The sequence below is a fragment of the Fusarium tjaetaba genome, assembly GCF_013396195.1.
Source record: "Fusarium tjaetaba strain NRRL 66243 chromosome Unknown NRRL66243_c0000282, whole genome shotgun sequence".
Classification (NCBI taxonomy): Eukaryota; Fungi; Ascomycota; class Sordariomycetes; order Hypocreales; family Nectriaceae; genus Fusarium; species Fusarium tjaetaba.
This window is the reverse complement of record NW_023501478.1, coordinates 31,933-47,029: the sequence shown is the minus strand read 5'-3', so window position 1 is coordinate 47,029 and position 15,097 is coordinate 31,933. Positions and strand designations below refer to the sequence as shown.

At 48.0% G+C, this 15,097-nt stretch overlaps 6 protein-coding genes across 6 annotated transcripts; 2 read left to right on the top strand and 4 right to left on the bottom strand.

The window, feature by feature from the left end:
- Positions 1 to 485: 485 nt before the first annotated feature.
- On the top strand, positions 486 to 800 carry FTJAE_11526 (uncharacterized protein; the record flags this gene model as incomplete). The annotated part of the gene is made up of 1 exon (XM_037344477.1): positions 486 to 800. The coding sequence occupies one exon, from the start codon at positions 486 to 488 to the stop codon at positions 798 to 800; it is 315 nt and encodes a 104-aa protein (XP_037201436.1).
- Positions 801 to 2,644: 1,844 nt separating this feature from the next.
- FTJAE_11525 (beta transducin) lies at positions 2,645 to 4,702 on the bottom strand (the record flags this gene model as incomplete). The annotated part of the gene is made up of 1 exon (XM_037344476.1): positions 2,645 to 4,702. One exon carries the CDS (start codon positions 4,700 to 4,702, stop codon positions 2,645 to 2,647), a length of 2,058 nt encoding a protein of 685 aa, XP_037201435.1.
- A 758-nt stretch (positions 4,703 to 5,460) lies between these two features.
- Positions 5,461 to 5,766, bottom strand: FTJAE_11524 (uncharacterized protein; the record flags this gene model as incomplete). The annotated part of the gene is made up of 1 exon (XM_037344475.1): positions 5,461 to 5,766. One exon carries the CDS (start codon positions 5,764 to 5,766, stop codon positions 5,461 to 5,463), a length of 306 nt encoding a protein of 101 aa, XP_037201434.1.
- A 583-nt stretch (positions 5,767 to 6,349) lies between these two features.
- FTJAE_11523 (uncharacterized protein) lies at positions 6,350 to 7,018 on the bottom strand (the record flags this gene model as incomplete). The annotated part of the gene is made up of 1 exon (XM_037344474.1): positions 6,350 to 7,018. One exon carries the CDS (start codon positions 7,016 to 7,018, stop codon positions 6,350 to 6,352), a length of 669 nt encoding a protein of 222 aa, XP_037201433.1.
- A 2,104-nt stretch (positions 7,019 to 9,122) lies between these two features.
- FTJAE_11522 (uncharacterized protein) lies at positions 9,123 to 10,058 on the top strand (the record flags this gene model as incomplete). The annotated part of the gene is made up of 4 exons (XM_037344473.1): positions 9,123 to 9,534; positions 9,583 to 9,787; positions 9,834 to 9,928; positions 9,976 to 10,058. 4 exons carry the CDS (start codon positions 9,123 to 9,125, stop codon positions 10,056 to 10,058), a joined length of 795 nt encoding a protein of 264 aa, XP_037201432.1.
- A 557-nt stretch (positions 10,059 to 10,615) lies between these two features.
- Positions 10,616 to 12,041, bottom strand: FTJAE_11521 (uncharacterized protein; the record flags this gene model as incomplete). Its single annotated transcript, XM_037344472.1, has 3 exons — positions 10,616 to 11,097; positions 11,154 to 11,588; positions 11,639 to 12,041. 3 exons carry the CDS (start codon positions 12,039 to 12,041, stop codon positions 10,616 to 10,618), a joined length of 1,320 nt encoding a protein of 439 aa, XP_037201431.1.
- Between the last annotated feature and the right edge of the window lie 3,056 nt (positions 12,042 to 15,097).

The following is a 15,097-nucleotide window of genomic DNA, read 5'->3' as shown; positions in this document are numbered from 1 at the left end:
CGGTTCTCGAGTACATCACAAAACGATGGCCGAACAAAACGAAGTGAAACCCTGGGCTTGTTGGTTGAGACCTGTGGTGCTTTGTCGAAGTGACGCAGCCATCTCCGAAGGAAGAGTATGTTTGGAGGCTCAAGTCTTCGCCGGAGAGTGCATTAGCTTAAGTTGCATCCTCTTCCGCACACACTAGAACCTCTGTGAAGAGTACTGCCCAGGTAGTCGGTGACTACAGTACTCAACTTCAGGTAAGGGGCCTACTGAAGTTGATACCAGGTCCTGGCAGTGTCAAAGCTCGCTAAGCAATCCAATCTGGCCCTGGCAGTGTCAGCCAGAATGCCCAAATACTCAGACCCCACAGCCCTCAACCAATGTTTTACATTTCCTCTTCTTCCAACATTCAAACTCAAATCCTCCATCCTTTACATCAAACAACACAATCCAACTACATAAAACCTTCACACCACAACAAACTTTCAACGCTTGAGATCATGTCCGTCGATCTGCCAGCTGATCGCCTCGAGCTTGACGCCCTTCGTGACAAGGTCGCCATCATTTCTGACGAGAACAAATATCTCAACGAGCAAAATGACAACCTTATCGAAAACAATGGCCACCTCGCCATTGATAACGACGAATTGAAGAAGAAGCTCGCCTTGGCAGAGGAGCGGGCGGAGAAATACTTCGACTTCTGGCGCTCCGCGGAGGAGGAACTTACGAAGCAGTTGGAGCTCAATGAGGAGCTCAAGCAACAGCTTGAGGCCGCTAAGGCGGGGGAACCTGAAGCCAAAGAAAGCTCCAACTAGAGCCAGTGGTCTTCCCTACCACAGTAAGTCACTACTTGATTCGCTGGACGTTGATGACTTGTCTGCTAATATTTTCCCAGGACGCCCAAATGATCGCGAAATACCAGCCATGATTCAACAAGCACTACCACTACTATACAGACAAGCACCTTAAGGGGGCAGAACTTATTTTTCCGGTCGCATGGGAAGGTTACCAGGGCGAGATAAAGATTGTTGGCAACATGGAAGGTTCTCTAAACAGTCTCTTAATCACAAGTGGTCTCCTGTGGTTCTGAATAAATCAGTTTTGAAGCCAGACAAAAGTTCCTCGTGAAATTGTGAGGTCTTGTTCGTAGTTGCAACCTCTTGAATGCACAAGCACCACAGCACATGACCATCGTGGGCATTCTACGTCTTGTAATAAATTGTTTTTCACTGTGATCAAGGCTAGACTCAAACTTCGCACCAAAGTAGATGGCGATCCAGCGTTGAAGGATTCGAGGTCAAGGGCAGAGCTTGCATTGCTGATCTGATGACGTAGCAACGCATTTTCGTTTCCCTTCACAACAACAACAACCACGCTTTCATCCCTCCTTCAGTGCAGAGTTTCTACCGTTTCGGGATCTCACAGCAACACTCCCAGTACATATACATTAGAAACTTTAGCCTCCATGCGCAGCCAACTCCTTCGCACCGCCCGGCGATCTAGAAGACCACCTTCTTGACCCCAAGTTTCCCGACAAACGCCTCGATCTCGAACGCTCCCCTTCTGCGAACAGTCTCACCCGCCAGCTCGCCCATTGCGGCGGTGAAGCCTGGTGCGTAAAGTGCCTTCTCTCGCGGAGCGCTTCCCGTGACGAGGCTGAGGAGATCTCGGCGGCAGGGTGAGGATACTGAGGCTCTGGGCGGAGTTGGCACAGTCAATAGCGACGAGGTAAGGCGCGCAATGCACGCAGAACCTTTCGTCCTTTGATGTAGCTCCTCAGTCAAATAGCAAGTCCAGCATTGTGGGTAGTGACAGATCTAGGGACATCGACGAGGCGCAGGACGTGGAAGAAGCAACTGGGAGCAATGTGCTCGACTACGAGATCACACAATGAGATCAGTGACTTGACCTGCCTTGGTACGCGCTCTCAAAGGGCCATCTGCCCTTTGATATTAACAGACCGTGCTGATTAAGACCCTCGAACAGTTGCCATGAACACGAGCCGAGACATCGAATTTCTTCAAAGCGGGCCGAATCGAAACGAGCGGAGGTACGACAGCCGAGCTCTGCACCGATCGAACAAGAAGGAAGCTCTAGACTGAGGAGGTCACAGTATCCTGGGACCCTGTGCCAAGTCGACGCGCAAGCGGAGTTGATTGAGTTGGGTACGGGGATGTTCGCGCGATGTTTCTTTCCGGGCACATGGAGAATGTCACGACCTGACAATTCCCTATTTCCCACTATCATCCTGCGCGTGCTGGTCATTGTCACGAGTCCTGGAATACTCATCCCATATCTCAATGAGTATTGACACTACTCAGCACATTCCGCTTCCGCACTCATCAAGTCCATCTGATCTCCTTCTGCACTCGCTTCTCGGAGTATCTATACGCACGGTCGACCGTGTTCATACTCTCATTGCATGCTTCTCAGGACCCGTTCCGTCACAAGAGTCAAGGCTGCATCTACAGAGTCACAGAGTCACTCAGGTGTGCTTCGTGACCTTAGGTGGTTCAAGATGTGATCCCTATTTTACTGCTTTCGGTGAAATGCGTTGCTCTTCTATTCTCAACTGGACTGACGACGGCTCGATTTAGGCATCATTTCACGTATCCCAAAGAGCCATCTGCTTCCATCCAACCGCATAAACACACCATCATCACGACATCGCCGACCTATTCGTACTCGTCCTATCAAGCAAAGTCTTATACCACCTCTGATTCCCAATCAAACTCTTCATCTCCTGCCCCGTCGCATAAGCCGCCGCCGTCTTGCCATTCGCACACTTGGCCCTTGGATTCGCCCCGTTCTCCAACAACACCTTGACCAGCGCCACGTTGCCCCTCAACGTCGCAAACGCCAGTTCTGTCTTGCCCGCAGTGTCCAGCACGTCAGCGTTGACGCCGTGTCTCATCAGTAGGGCTACTATCGCGTGGTTGTCCTGTCTGCAGGCGATGTGCAGTGGGGATCGGCGCTTGGAATCTCGTTCGTCGGGGTCGGCGCCGTGTTGGAGGAGGAGGTCGGTTATAGCGAGGTGTTGGTTTGAGACTGCTGCGCAGAGGGCTGGTTCGCCACCGGTGGATTGGAGTGCTTTGTTCTGCAGGAGGAGCTTCACGAGGTCGAGATCGCCGGATGAGACAGCGTGCCAAAGCGCGGTTTGGATGCTGCCATCACCGCCGACATTGCCAGATACCAAACCTTTCTGGAGAAGCAGTTTTGCACATGCAGATTGTCTGTGGTAAACCGCGTACCATAAGGCCGTTAGCCCGTGTATATCCCTTGTATCAGGATGGATTCTAGCGCTGGACAGGATGAATCTGACGATAGCTGCCTGGCCGCACTCTGCAGCGTGGGAGAGTGCAGTTCGGCCTTGGTCGTCTATGATAAGATGCGCTGTGTCTCTTCTTGCCAAAAGCTGGCTGACAAGGCGCTCGTGGCCACCACGAGCAGCGAGACATATTGTTGACCTGGCCTCATCGTGCATTGTCCCGGATGGATCTTGAGCGAGGAGGTACCAGACTGACCCAGCATCGCCTGCTGATGCGGCTTCTGCAGGTGATGACAGAGCATTGCGTTCAACGATTGTACTAGACTCGGATACTGTATCAGCATGCCCTCCTTTTTGTCGTGCCGTTCGGGAGATTGATGGGAGGTGGAGCCGTATACAAAGAGACCTCACGGGGTACTGAGTGAGATTGAAGCTGTTCAAGTCAATCCACTCTAACTCATCAGTCCTACACCTCTCAAAATGCTCCATCGTCAAGAACACATCCCTCAAATGTACCGCAATCAACTTATCCCTCGTCCCAATCCTCGTACAATGTAGCACACATAGGCCCCTACCCGAAGTATCCTGCGCAATAAACGGCGCCTGCATGTGTACTCCCTTATTAGTAATCGTGAATGGACTATTATAGGGCGTGAACGGATTCCACGGGATGATGTCACCCGAGTGCTTGAACGCAGCTGGTGTCGGGGCAAGTAAACCGCCGCGAGAAGTCGTGGCTTTCCAGGTGAAGAGGCTGTGGTCGTCCGAAACGCGCATGATCTCCTCTTGGAGACGGCAGAAGGCCTTGTCGCCTTCACCGTATAAGAGGGGCATGTTGATGCCGAAGATACCCATGAGGGAATATGCCCTGTCTTCTTTTCTTGTTGTGACTCTATCGGCTGCCCACGACATTCTCTGTGCGATGCTAGTCGTCTCTAGCTCTTCGCTGTCACAGAGAATTGATTCCGGTATGCTTGTTCTTTGCGATAGTGCTTGCACTAAGCTTGTCTTGGTACCCAACTCATTCCAATCTCTGTCGAAGAAGATCATTGAACTTGGCGCAATAAGTTCTTGTAGTGTCCAACCTCTAGTAAACCATCTACTGTTCGGGATTTCGGAAACGGTAGAGATATCTGCGAGGTATCCATAACAAATGCTAGCCTCTTGGTAGTACCGATACATCGAATTAATAGCTTCACTCAGTTCTGCACTGCTCGTCTTATCGATACAGCATGTATCGTCCCAGATATACTCAAACCCATTCTCTCGCGCCACGCGACAGCAGCTCTCGAGCTTGGCATAGCCCTTTTTCGACTTGGCGCTATCGCGTCCCATGTCTTGGAAGAGGACCTCTTCCTGCTCCCAGGTGTGGGAGAGGATGGCGTAGTCGGGCACATTATCGTCGGCGAGGAACTCGAGTTGAATGGTTTTGGTGTTGACGAGGCGCATGGCTGATGATGCTGTGCGAGGAGTAGTTGGGATTGGTGATGGGGGTTGGTATGAGGGATATCATCCTTGTTTGTTTTGCAGGCAGTGATTGGCTAGACAGAACTTGGTGGCCAATTCTCACGGATGCGGGGAAGCATGGAGCGACTACAGTCCGCTCGTCAAATCACATCTTCTACCTTGACGCAGGCGACTCTACGTTTGCTGTGGCTTGAGCAGGAACTTTTTGTTGACTTTTGGAATGACAGTGGGTTGTAGAGATCCAGGTTGTGGCGATATGTCACCAGAACTTGGACTCAGCATCTTATTGCTTATCATGGCTACATGGAGTGTGCATATCAATGTTGTGATTCCCCATTGAAAGGCTCATTGCAATACTGGATTCTGAATGACGGTTAGCAGGAAGGGCAAAATAGTTTAGATGACTTAACAATCCTTTTCTAGCTCTGGGTTAAGCTATACACAGATATTCTCCAGCATCAACTAATCTCATGGCCTTGAACGGCAAACCTCATTGTATTTTCCAGCCTTAAGTCCCATCCTCGGCCTGATCAGTTTATTGACTGGAATTTTCTCGAGCACTGTCTCAAAATTAGTTAGTACGAATCTATTCCGAGACTTGGTTAAACTCACTTAGAGAGAGAAAAGACTTGCACCTCTACTCCTGGACCATTTCGTCAAAGTTCGTCTCATCCCACATTCCCGTTTGAACCAGTAAGCTTGATGCAATCTTTTCTTCTGAAAACGTTACATATCACTCTTTACATCTCGATATCCGATTCATCAAGCAGCGGCTGAGCATCGAGCAGTTTCTCGGCCTTTACACGGAAGCTGCGAAGTACAGCAGCAAGAGATCCCTTCTTCACCACCCACTCCCAAGGGTACGTGAGGACGTGCTTCGGCGACGCGAGGCTATGTGTCCAGCAGGGCTCAAGCGCATTGGCCAGAACAATGTCCTCACCTGTGATCTGGTCTGCGTAGGGATATGGGATTTCGTTGTGCAGCACGCAGAGGAGCTGCAGCTGTCGAGCGCGAAGACGAGTGTTCTTTTCTGAGCTGTAAGGCATGATTGAGTGTTGGTCCAGATGAGTCAGAGATGTTGTCGGTGTTGTGATGGTGGAAGAGATTGAGCTGCGAGACCATTCGAATGCACTTTATATACTACGAAATGATATCTACCTGTCCTTGTCGCTTTGTGAATTTATTCTATTTCTGTATGGCATGTGAATTGTAGTCCCATACTTGACAAAGGTGGTGTTTTGGGCTTATGAATTCACTTCTCTTACCGGCATGATATTCTTTGTCGAGTTCTGAAGTGTCCTTCCGTCACTAAAGGATTCCCAAGGCATGCCTGATGTTAATCTAAATTCCATCAATCAGATCTGTATTTCACTTGGGTATCCCTTTGTCTCGATGCATAATTCACGAAATGATACAGCAGAAGTAACTGTAATAATTGACCGAAAAGCTGCAATTTTGTGAGACACTTGATTCATAATCCTAAAGGGCTTCTTGGCTCTATATTCCAACTTGCCTCTAAGGTGTTTTCCTTGCTATTGTTATCTATACCTTGAACAAAAGACATATCCCGCTATACTTAATCGGAGCCACCAAACAAACAGATATCCCAAGTCATTTCATTTTCTTCACTTATTTGTGTATCGAGCCAATTCCCTTCTGGATATACAATTCCTCAATCTTTTGTTCAATGATCCTCGCCAATCTTCGCCTCCTTTCCTTTTCAACCAGCCCGATCCGTCTACTGCGCTCAAAGATTGGAGCAACGATAGGTTCATCAAGCATCGACGTATTGGTTTCGACTATGAGGTATCTAACAATGTCCTCGGGCAATGCGTAGATGTAACGAAAGTCGCTGGGCCAGGGGAACTCCGGGTTCATCAGACGGCAGTATAGTCCGTGACCTTGTCGCAAATACTCCTTAGGTAGCTTCTCGAACTCGGAAAGGGTCGTCACGGTCTGTTGATTAGGAGGGGGATTGTCTTGGATATCTAGTGGTAGATCCTTGGGGCATGGAACGGCAAGGTTGTTCATGCGACGGGCCATTTGGAGCAGGATATCCTCATCGAGCTTTTCTGGGCTAGCAGGACGTGTAGGGGCGAATATGAAGAGAAGTATTGTCACGATGAATACAACTTTCCAATAGCGGTTGATGAGCCGGCGTCGCGGGGGCTCGTTATTGGTGATGAGCTCTCCATTGATGCCAGGTTCCGCTTGGTGAGCACTAGGTCTTTCTGCGGTGGAAGGGGGACCTTCATAGGTCTGAGGGAGCAAGGCAATAGGCTGTTTGGAAATATGCATATTGCTAGCGTAGGTATAGCGGGATCTGTAAGGATGCTGAGTCTGTAAAATGGCTAGTTGATATGACTGGAACAGCTGACTCTTGTGATGATTAGATTGGGACTGATAAGGCCTGGTAATGCGACTTATGAACTGTCGGCAACTCTTTGATACAGCACTGGACCTCGTCAGGAACTCACGATGTCTGATTGAGGCGAAGGGCCAGGTCGTACCTTGAAACAAAGGCATCAATGACAAATGTACGACCCGCGCCATTGTCAGGGTACACAGGCTATTTTTGTTAACTTAGCACAAAGAACCGTTGGGTTAATCTATTAATAAAGTCATTGACGGAGTTGTCGCGCGCAGAAGCTACAAAGAACTCAACAGTTGGCAGAGAAAATCATCCTTTTATTGCGCATGTCGCAAAGTCACAGGAATTGAAGAAAGAGGAATACATTCATTCGTTGAATTAATTAACCCAATAGAAAGTCCTTTGCCGTGACATTAGTCTCTAATCCTGCGTTGCATGAAGCATCCAAGCAGTAGGAGAGAAAATAGTAAAGAACCTGTATTACAGTTTGGAACAAAGAAACCCAGAGTAAGAGCGCGATGTGGCAATTCTTCTGGCTTGCCGCTCATACGGTAGCGATTTGAATGGACCTCACAATCAGTAAAGGTGACATAGCAATTAGTTAACCCGATCAGCCATCAGCATGTGGGTGCATAAGTCGGGAATGGAGTTGTGAGTTTTTTACTCCATTTCACCCCGATTTGCCTTTGAGAAGGGTTGTTTACTCAAATGACGTAGCTCCTCCTTTCTTCAGTCTCAGCCACATTCAACCTCTAAACGGTCTGATCACAACAGCTGCACTTTTGACACTTTCGTTCTTAGCCAGGTCTGTGCAGCCAGACTCAAACCGCAGTGGCTAGCTGGCCTTCAAGATCCTCCAACTAAGGTTATTCATACGAAAGATTAAGGGCTCGCTTACTATTGTGGTTGCTTTTGTTGAGCTAAGCGAGACCGCCATAATGTGTTGTTGACTGCTGTACGCCCGGCCGTTTCTGATCTATCGATTTTTACGCTCTGTTTTCGCCGCACGGTAAGTCCAAGCGGCCTATTGACTTAGAGTGTGTGGAAGAGAACCTATTAGCTGGTTTCCGGATTTCAGGTATATACAGTAGATAGTGTACCTCAACTGCACTGTTTCTCACAACGGGAACGTCAGAAACACGTTGACTAACACGCTAGCGCCTGTAAACAGTCCTGCTCTATTTTTATGGCGCTCTCTTGGAGTATATCGTATTCGGCAACTGGCGTTAATTAAAACAGAGCATGCTTCCTTACGTGGTTGCAGTAGTGGTGATAACAGCAAGTTCAAAGTTAACACTCCCCAGGTAAGCCCTCAAAACACCATCCACTGAGTTGCACACAAGTTTCCTGAATAATCTCAATTTAGCTGCCCCAATGTAATGGACAAAACAGAGCATCTCTTCCTTCACAAAAATCAGTGCTTTGACCCTGACCCTGGCCCTGCAAACATCCCTGCAAAAGCATCTCTGCTTCAAGCCACTTCTTCTTTCTCTCTAACATAGCCAATCATAAGCTCAAACGTGACCGTCTAAACCACAGTTCACCGTCTTCAATTACAAGCCACACGCATTCAATGCTACGCTAAAGCCGTTGAAAAGCATTCTTCAACTGTTACCGAAACCAGTAAACAAGCCACGAAGCAGTCGTCCCTCCAATGAACGCATTCGCTTTTGCCAAGAACCTGTGATAACTGGTAATTGTAGGTCACGTATTGCCTCTGTGCGTGTCCCAAGCTTCTAGAGATGTTCCATGCAAGGAACCTAACTGTACCAGGGGATGGTAACTGACGTAACGGTTCTCTGCACCCATGAAATTGGGCTAGACACTTCCTCTTTTAAGGTTCTTCCATCCCTTCCAGAATCTTTCCCTTTCCAGAAACCGTTGCACTTAAGACATCAGTCTACTCACCAGCTTGCACTCTTCTTGTCTTCCTTTGCCCACTGATACGTTATCTCTATCCTTTACTTCTATCCAAGACCCATCTCCTCAACGTATACACCGTTCCTCACACAAACTCTCCTGCTTCTCACAATGGCAGTCCTTCCTGTTATCCCAGGCCTCAACATCTCCGTTCTTGTGGACGGTGAGCTAGCCACAGAGCACATCCCCCAGCCCTCGTACTTCCCTCCCCTCATCGACGCAACCGGACATCAACTCATCAATCACAATCAATGCTTCATTGAGTCCCATGCTGACTCCCGCTTTGCCATTCGCTTCAGAATCTCATCTGACTTCAAGTTCCCTTGGGGCAAGACCATTCTCATCATCTCCATCTATGCCGACGGGAAATCTTTCGATGCTCGGCTCTTCCAAAAACGTTTCATCGTCAGCGCAACTCGCGGTGGTAAAGTGTTTGAGGATCTTGTTACGTACTGTCACCGCGAATATTCGGGTGGCTCTTGTGAGACTTACAACCCTGTCTTTCAAGACATCAGACATCCTGGTAAGTCTGCCACGGCACTTATGGATCACATTTCTAACACCAACGTAGCATTCCAGACAGACGACGGCTCTGGTATCAGTGACCCCGACAGCATCAAGGCCTTGGGAAGCATCCAAGTCGCTATCACGGTTGCGCGGGACCGCGGCCCTGGTGAAGTGGCTACCGATGAGTTCAGCGACGACAAGCGAGTTCCTCTTGCCATTGACAGCGACGCCCTTCATCGCTATGGCTCCGGCCAAATCCATGGAACCATGTAAGTTTCTCCTTCAATTGACATGAAATTGGCTAACATCTTACAGCTACGCCAGAGCAGCCGAAAATCTCGACATGGAGTATGTTGCTGTTGATCGTGAGGTGCACATCGGGAACTTCTTTTTCTACTATCAGTCTCCTCGTATGTTACCTACACTCTCTGAAGAATAGACCTGCTGACTCTTGTAGCTGCTGAGGGTGCTCGGTTCAACTTGCAACCTAGATTCATTTGCCGCGACGCTAACGAGATGGTCCATACGCGCAAACCTTAGTCGGGCAGCTAAATGAGTGATGTGCCACAAGATACGAGGGTTCACTCACAATAGAGGATGAACGGTGGTTTGTTGGTGTGGGAAGGGAAGATGAAGGGAAAATGTGTTGTTCGATGTAAGTTTGGGTTTACTGTTAGAGTGATGGATCTCCTTAGCTAAGCCTGTCACTGTTGTGTTTCCTTTTCCATTTTCTTTTGTCTGCTCTTAGAAGGTGTCTTGGTACTTCATAGAATAGATCTCATAACATGTAATAGAGAGTGGGTTTGGCGCAATCCTGAGTATGCCCTGATGTGAGTCCTAGTTGCAACAAGTGCGCATTAACACTTACCCTCAGCGATGTTAGAGCAACTCCTCGAGTGATTTGATATCAAATGAGACAGTCACAGCGCTCCAAGTAATGCATCTCGCCCTCAGCCTGACATGATATCGATTTCATCAGTGGCTCTAACCTTGTTACCCTAAAGCAAATGTCTGAACAGTCTAATCACTGAATCTCTCTGCATCTGTATCTCGATGCTTCCCCATCCATAACGCCTTTAAATGCCATAAACATCCGATCACCAACTATCATCAACAAACCAGCTCGATTCCATAGTCTTGGGCGAAAAGAACGGCTTCGGGTCAATTGCCCTCGGGTCAATAGCCTTTGGAGCCTTTGTCTCTTCCACCTCAATGATGGCCTCCAGTTTCTCATATCTACCCAAAAGCTCTTTGCACATTCTTACTCTTTCACTCCATAAGTACCGATCATGTGTTGACGTCGTCATCTCGGCGCCCATCATCATTGGAATCGTGATAGGAGCAGCTAATCCTCCTGTCAACAGTGTCAAGACAGCTGCACCTGCACCCAAACGCGTGCGGTTGAGTTCCTTGTTCCGACTGGCCTTTTCGACTCGCAGGTTGGAGAATTGATCGAGGAGCTGCTTGCATATCTCGGTTGAGGGTGTGCCGACGAGGAGGAATGCGAAAATTATGGCAAAGTCGATGTCGCTCCAGTAAATGTTGACATCGTTCCATCCTTCACGAAGAGACTCGAAGCCTGCATTTAGACGGTCAGAAACATTTTCGAGTAGTGTAGAGGGGCTGATAACTTACATTTGTTGACCTTGTCAATGTTGCTGTGCTTTTCCACGTGTCCAATGAACTGCACTTTCGAGATACTTCGAATTCTATCCTCATCCCATGGTTCTCCTTGACATGCAGGTTGTCCTGGCTGGTGACTCCAGTAGAGTCCGGTTGTGAACTTTTCCAGGACGGTCTTGCGGGAATACCATATGCTCTTGGGGACCAGACAAAGTGTCATTTGAACCTGGAAAGTGGATGGTGGAAGAATGGCGGGAAGAGTTGCTGTCTGCGTATGGTCCCAGGTAATTACTTCACCAAGTTCCACAATGGTGTTCGTTCCGAAATCGATGCCGGCGTCGTCGTTGATCAGCGGTGTCGTGACTAACACGGCCACCCATTCATCTGGTTTCGGCGCAGGCTTTGCTTTCCTCTCCTCGGAGACTGGCGACTCGGCTCCAGGTTGATCTAGAACTCTGTTAACCACAGACTCTGCTTCAATCTTCAAACAGACTCACCGCCACTAATCTGCTCCAAAACCCAATTCACCACCATCAAAACCAAAGCCTTCACCTCCGAAGACAAATGCCGAAATTTGGTCCTCGCAACTGCCAACTGCTTGTTCCCCAAACTTCGCATCTTCTCAAACGGAGGTGTGATCTGGGGAAATTCGACGGGAACAAAGTATTTGACCATAGCTGGCGCATTGTCCCATTTATCATTCAGCATAATAACCAAGTCGAAGCCTTTGGCCGTAAGCCAAGCTAGAAGAGGAATGACTGCGAGGTTTCTGTAGAACTGTAGCCATTCTGGACATAGGACGAAGAGCGTTGATGCGACGGAGACGACGACGACGAGTTGTTGTTTTACTACGGCGAGATCGTGGCGCCGTTGGGGGGACGGCCGGGGCGAACTTTCCATGCTCGCAGACTGTGTGGGATAAGTTGGAAGAATTGTGATGAGAAAAAACGTCCAAGGACATGCTTTTGAGGTTGATGCCCGTTGGCATCTCGGGTATCAAGTTCAAGCCCCCCACTATCACCACATGGCGCACTCGACCACCAATCAATACCATCCCCACATCCACTTTCATGCAATCATACGTGTCTGAGGACAACAAGCGAGAACCAGGAAGAAGCGGTCAGTTCGTCACCACTCGCATTCTCAGACGCGAGTGCACTTTATTGACGCGTTTTGCAATCAGTCATGTTCCAGTTACTGCCCCGACAGAGGTCAGGGAGATCAAGTAGGCATTCGCCACTTGACCAACGGCGGCATGAGTCTTGCTAAGTCTAATTGGCTTGTCATTCAATTACTTTCGCTCCTGAAGTGCCTGTTTATTTCTCTCGGGGCAGCTGTATCACATGAGATTGACCCCGTGCATTCCGGGGGTCCTCAGTCGAGCGAGCTGCAATGTATCCAACCGTTGTCGGCACAGCAGATCGTGCAACGCCAACCAAGGCCAATCTAGATATAGAAAAGAGCCCAGATTTTCGTACTTCTCCAATTCAGATCGTAAGAAGATGTAGGATCGGTTGATTAATTCTGTGTGCCGCCAGCATCAGCAGAAATTGTTAATGCTCGTGTCTCCTGGTTCTATCGCGTAACCTGCCGTGACCTTATTAACGCCTATCTTCTATTCACTTCCTACAGACCCGATTAAGTGGATGATAGATGTCATGCGTTGGAAACATTTACAGAACAGCAGTAGATGAGAGACAGTAAGGAATACACCTTGCGACAAGTCGATAAGCACCAATGATTCAACGTTCACGGCATGATATGGCATAGAAAATGCCAATACGCAATTTATTGACCAACCTTCCTTATAAACTTGCTTGCTGTTGATCGTACCAGTATTAAACTGTCACCTTTCCTAACGACCGAGGTGTCTCGGCCAGGAAGGGGGGGGTCAATTCGAGCAAGACAGCAACTTCAAGTAAGCAGGCGTGGTTGATTGATGGTGAACTGTAAGGTACGAGGCTGCGACTGTTGAATAGTGAGTGATTGAGTGGCAGGATCATACGGGACACAATGCTATATGACTTTATCTTCGCTAATGAGAATTCCACCAAGTCTAAGTCGACTACCCTGCACCCATCTCCCAGAGTCAGCATATCAAAAAACCAACAACCTAATTATAACTCCAAAAGTCTCAAAGAATAAATCTACAGTGAGACTAGATAAGATCCAGTCTACCAGAGGACATAGCACAGCGATAACTGTCGTTTGACAAGCAATATTACATAGATATTAAATACTCCTAATAAATAAACAGGTTTCAATTACGCAGCAGGGACAGTCCGCGGAGAGATATAAGACTCTGCCTTGTATTTAATTGACTGTCTCTAATAAAGCTAGATTAAGATAACCAGATTCCGTGCGAAACCTCTGCAGTGCTTAGTTATATCGTTTTTACAATGCGGTTGCTAAACACAAGAGACAAACAGGAGATACTAAAATCACAGCCTTTCTCAGCTATACCAGTCCGAGATAGGGATTGCCGGCCTGTTCGCTCCATGACCCCGCTTGGTGTCAATCAGATGTCTGGGTAGTGTTGATCTGCAGCCGGTGCGGAGAAGCTGAGCTGAGGGGTAACGTCAATGGAACTGGACCTAAGCTTGCTGTAGGGCTTAGTAGGTTTTTTAAGCTTTCGTGCCTGCAGTAGACCGCATTTTGGACAATGTATCTTTTTTCTTGCTTAAATGCATGATCCAATCTCAATCAGGCAGTTCAAGCGAGCAAAAGACCCGGTATTGCATTAAGCGATCGTTTAAGGTACATCGCTCCGCGACAATGTTCAACTGGAGTATACATGTCGTGCGACATACGCGACGTCTATTTTTAAAAGGCTAGAGATCGGCTCTTTGTCCCGGATTGAATTGACCAAGTTTCATGGGGATAATACCATGTTTGCGTTATCTACTGCATTGAGTAGATATTGCTTACCCTATAGCAACTGAGATCAGGATCTTGCTTCCAGGGAGGCATAGGCAGCACTACTGTTACATAGCTTTACATATCTTCTGGTTATCTAATGATGGTCGCGAAAATTCTGGAAATACTTAGATACGTTGGACATCATTGGTAACAGAGATATCAAGCCTACTATGGCAGGAATCATTATCTTGCATCATGTCGGGATTTAACCTGTCTTTAATTGAGATGCAAGGCGCATATCTATTTACCGTCATGTAAATAGACCAAAGTCAATTCAAGTTCATGGTGAACCAATCTCCATCAATCAACCGAGTCACCAATCTTGGTCAACGCTTCTGTAAGCGCTCTAAAAAACTCGAGGTTCTGGCACATAATGGGAACTGCACATCGCACTTTTCAGACAGAGCTATCGCAGACAAATACGAAGAAAGCAGCAAGATCACTATATATAGAATTGCATCGCAGGCTCGCTATTTTAAATGAGTCTTTGTCCTTAAGTCTGTGGCATTGGGTTTCAATTAATTCTCTGGGTGGGGGTTATTTTTAGACCTCAACAATGACTGCGGGATCATTCCGCAAGCGCGGATATCTGCCGCTCAAAGAGACTCATATGTTCACTGCGGTCAACCCGTAAAACGACATTGTGCCTATTTGTCGCCCAAACAATGCTCACTATGCCTTTCCCCATGCAAAGGACCATTGTTCAGAATGGCAGTGCTCACGTCAAAGGGCTTTGGTCGATGGTCAACACCATGTCTGTTCATCCGCCAACCGGTACTTGATAAGACCCAGTTCCATGTAGAACAACATGCAGAAACAGCAGCAACATCTCAGCTTCAATCAGCCTTGGCATTTCGCGGTCAATAATACAATTGCCCTGACTTCGCGACGTATCTCTTATTTCGCTTGAATACTTTATTACCACTCAAAATGTCACTATTCAATCGTTCAAACCCCCGCCAAAGCGGCAACCAACCTAAATCCTATCCCGACCCAGATAAAATGGACATCGACATCGACATCGACGTCTTGATCGG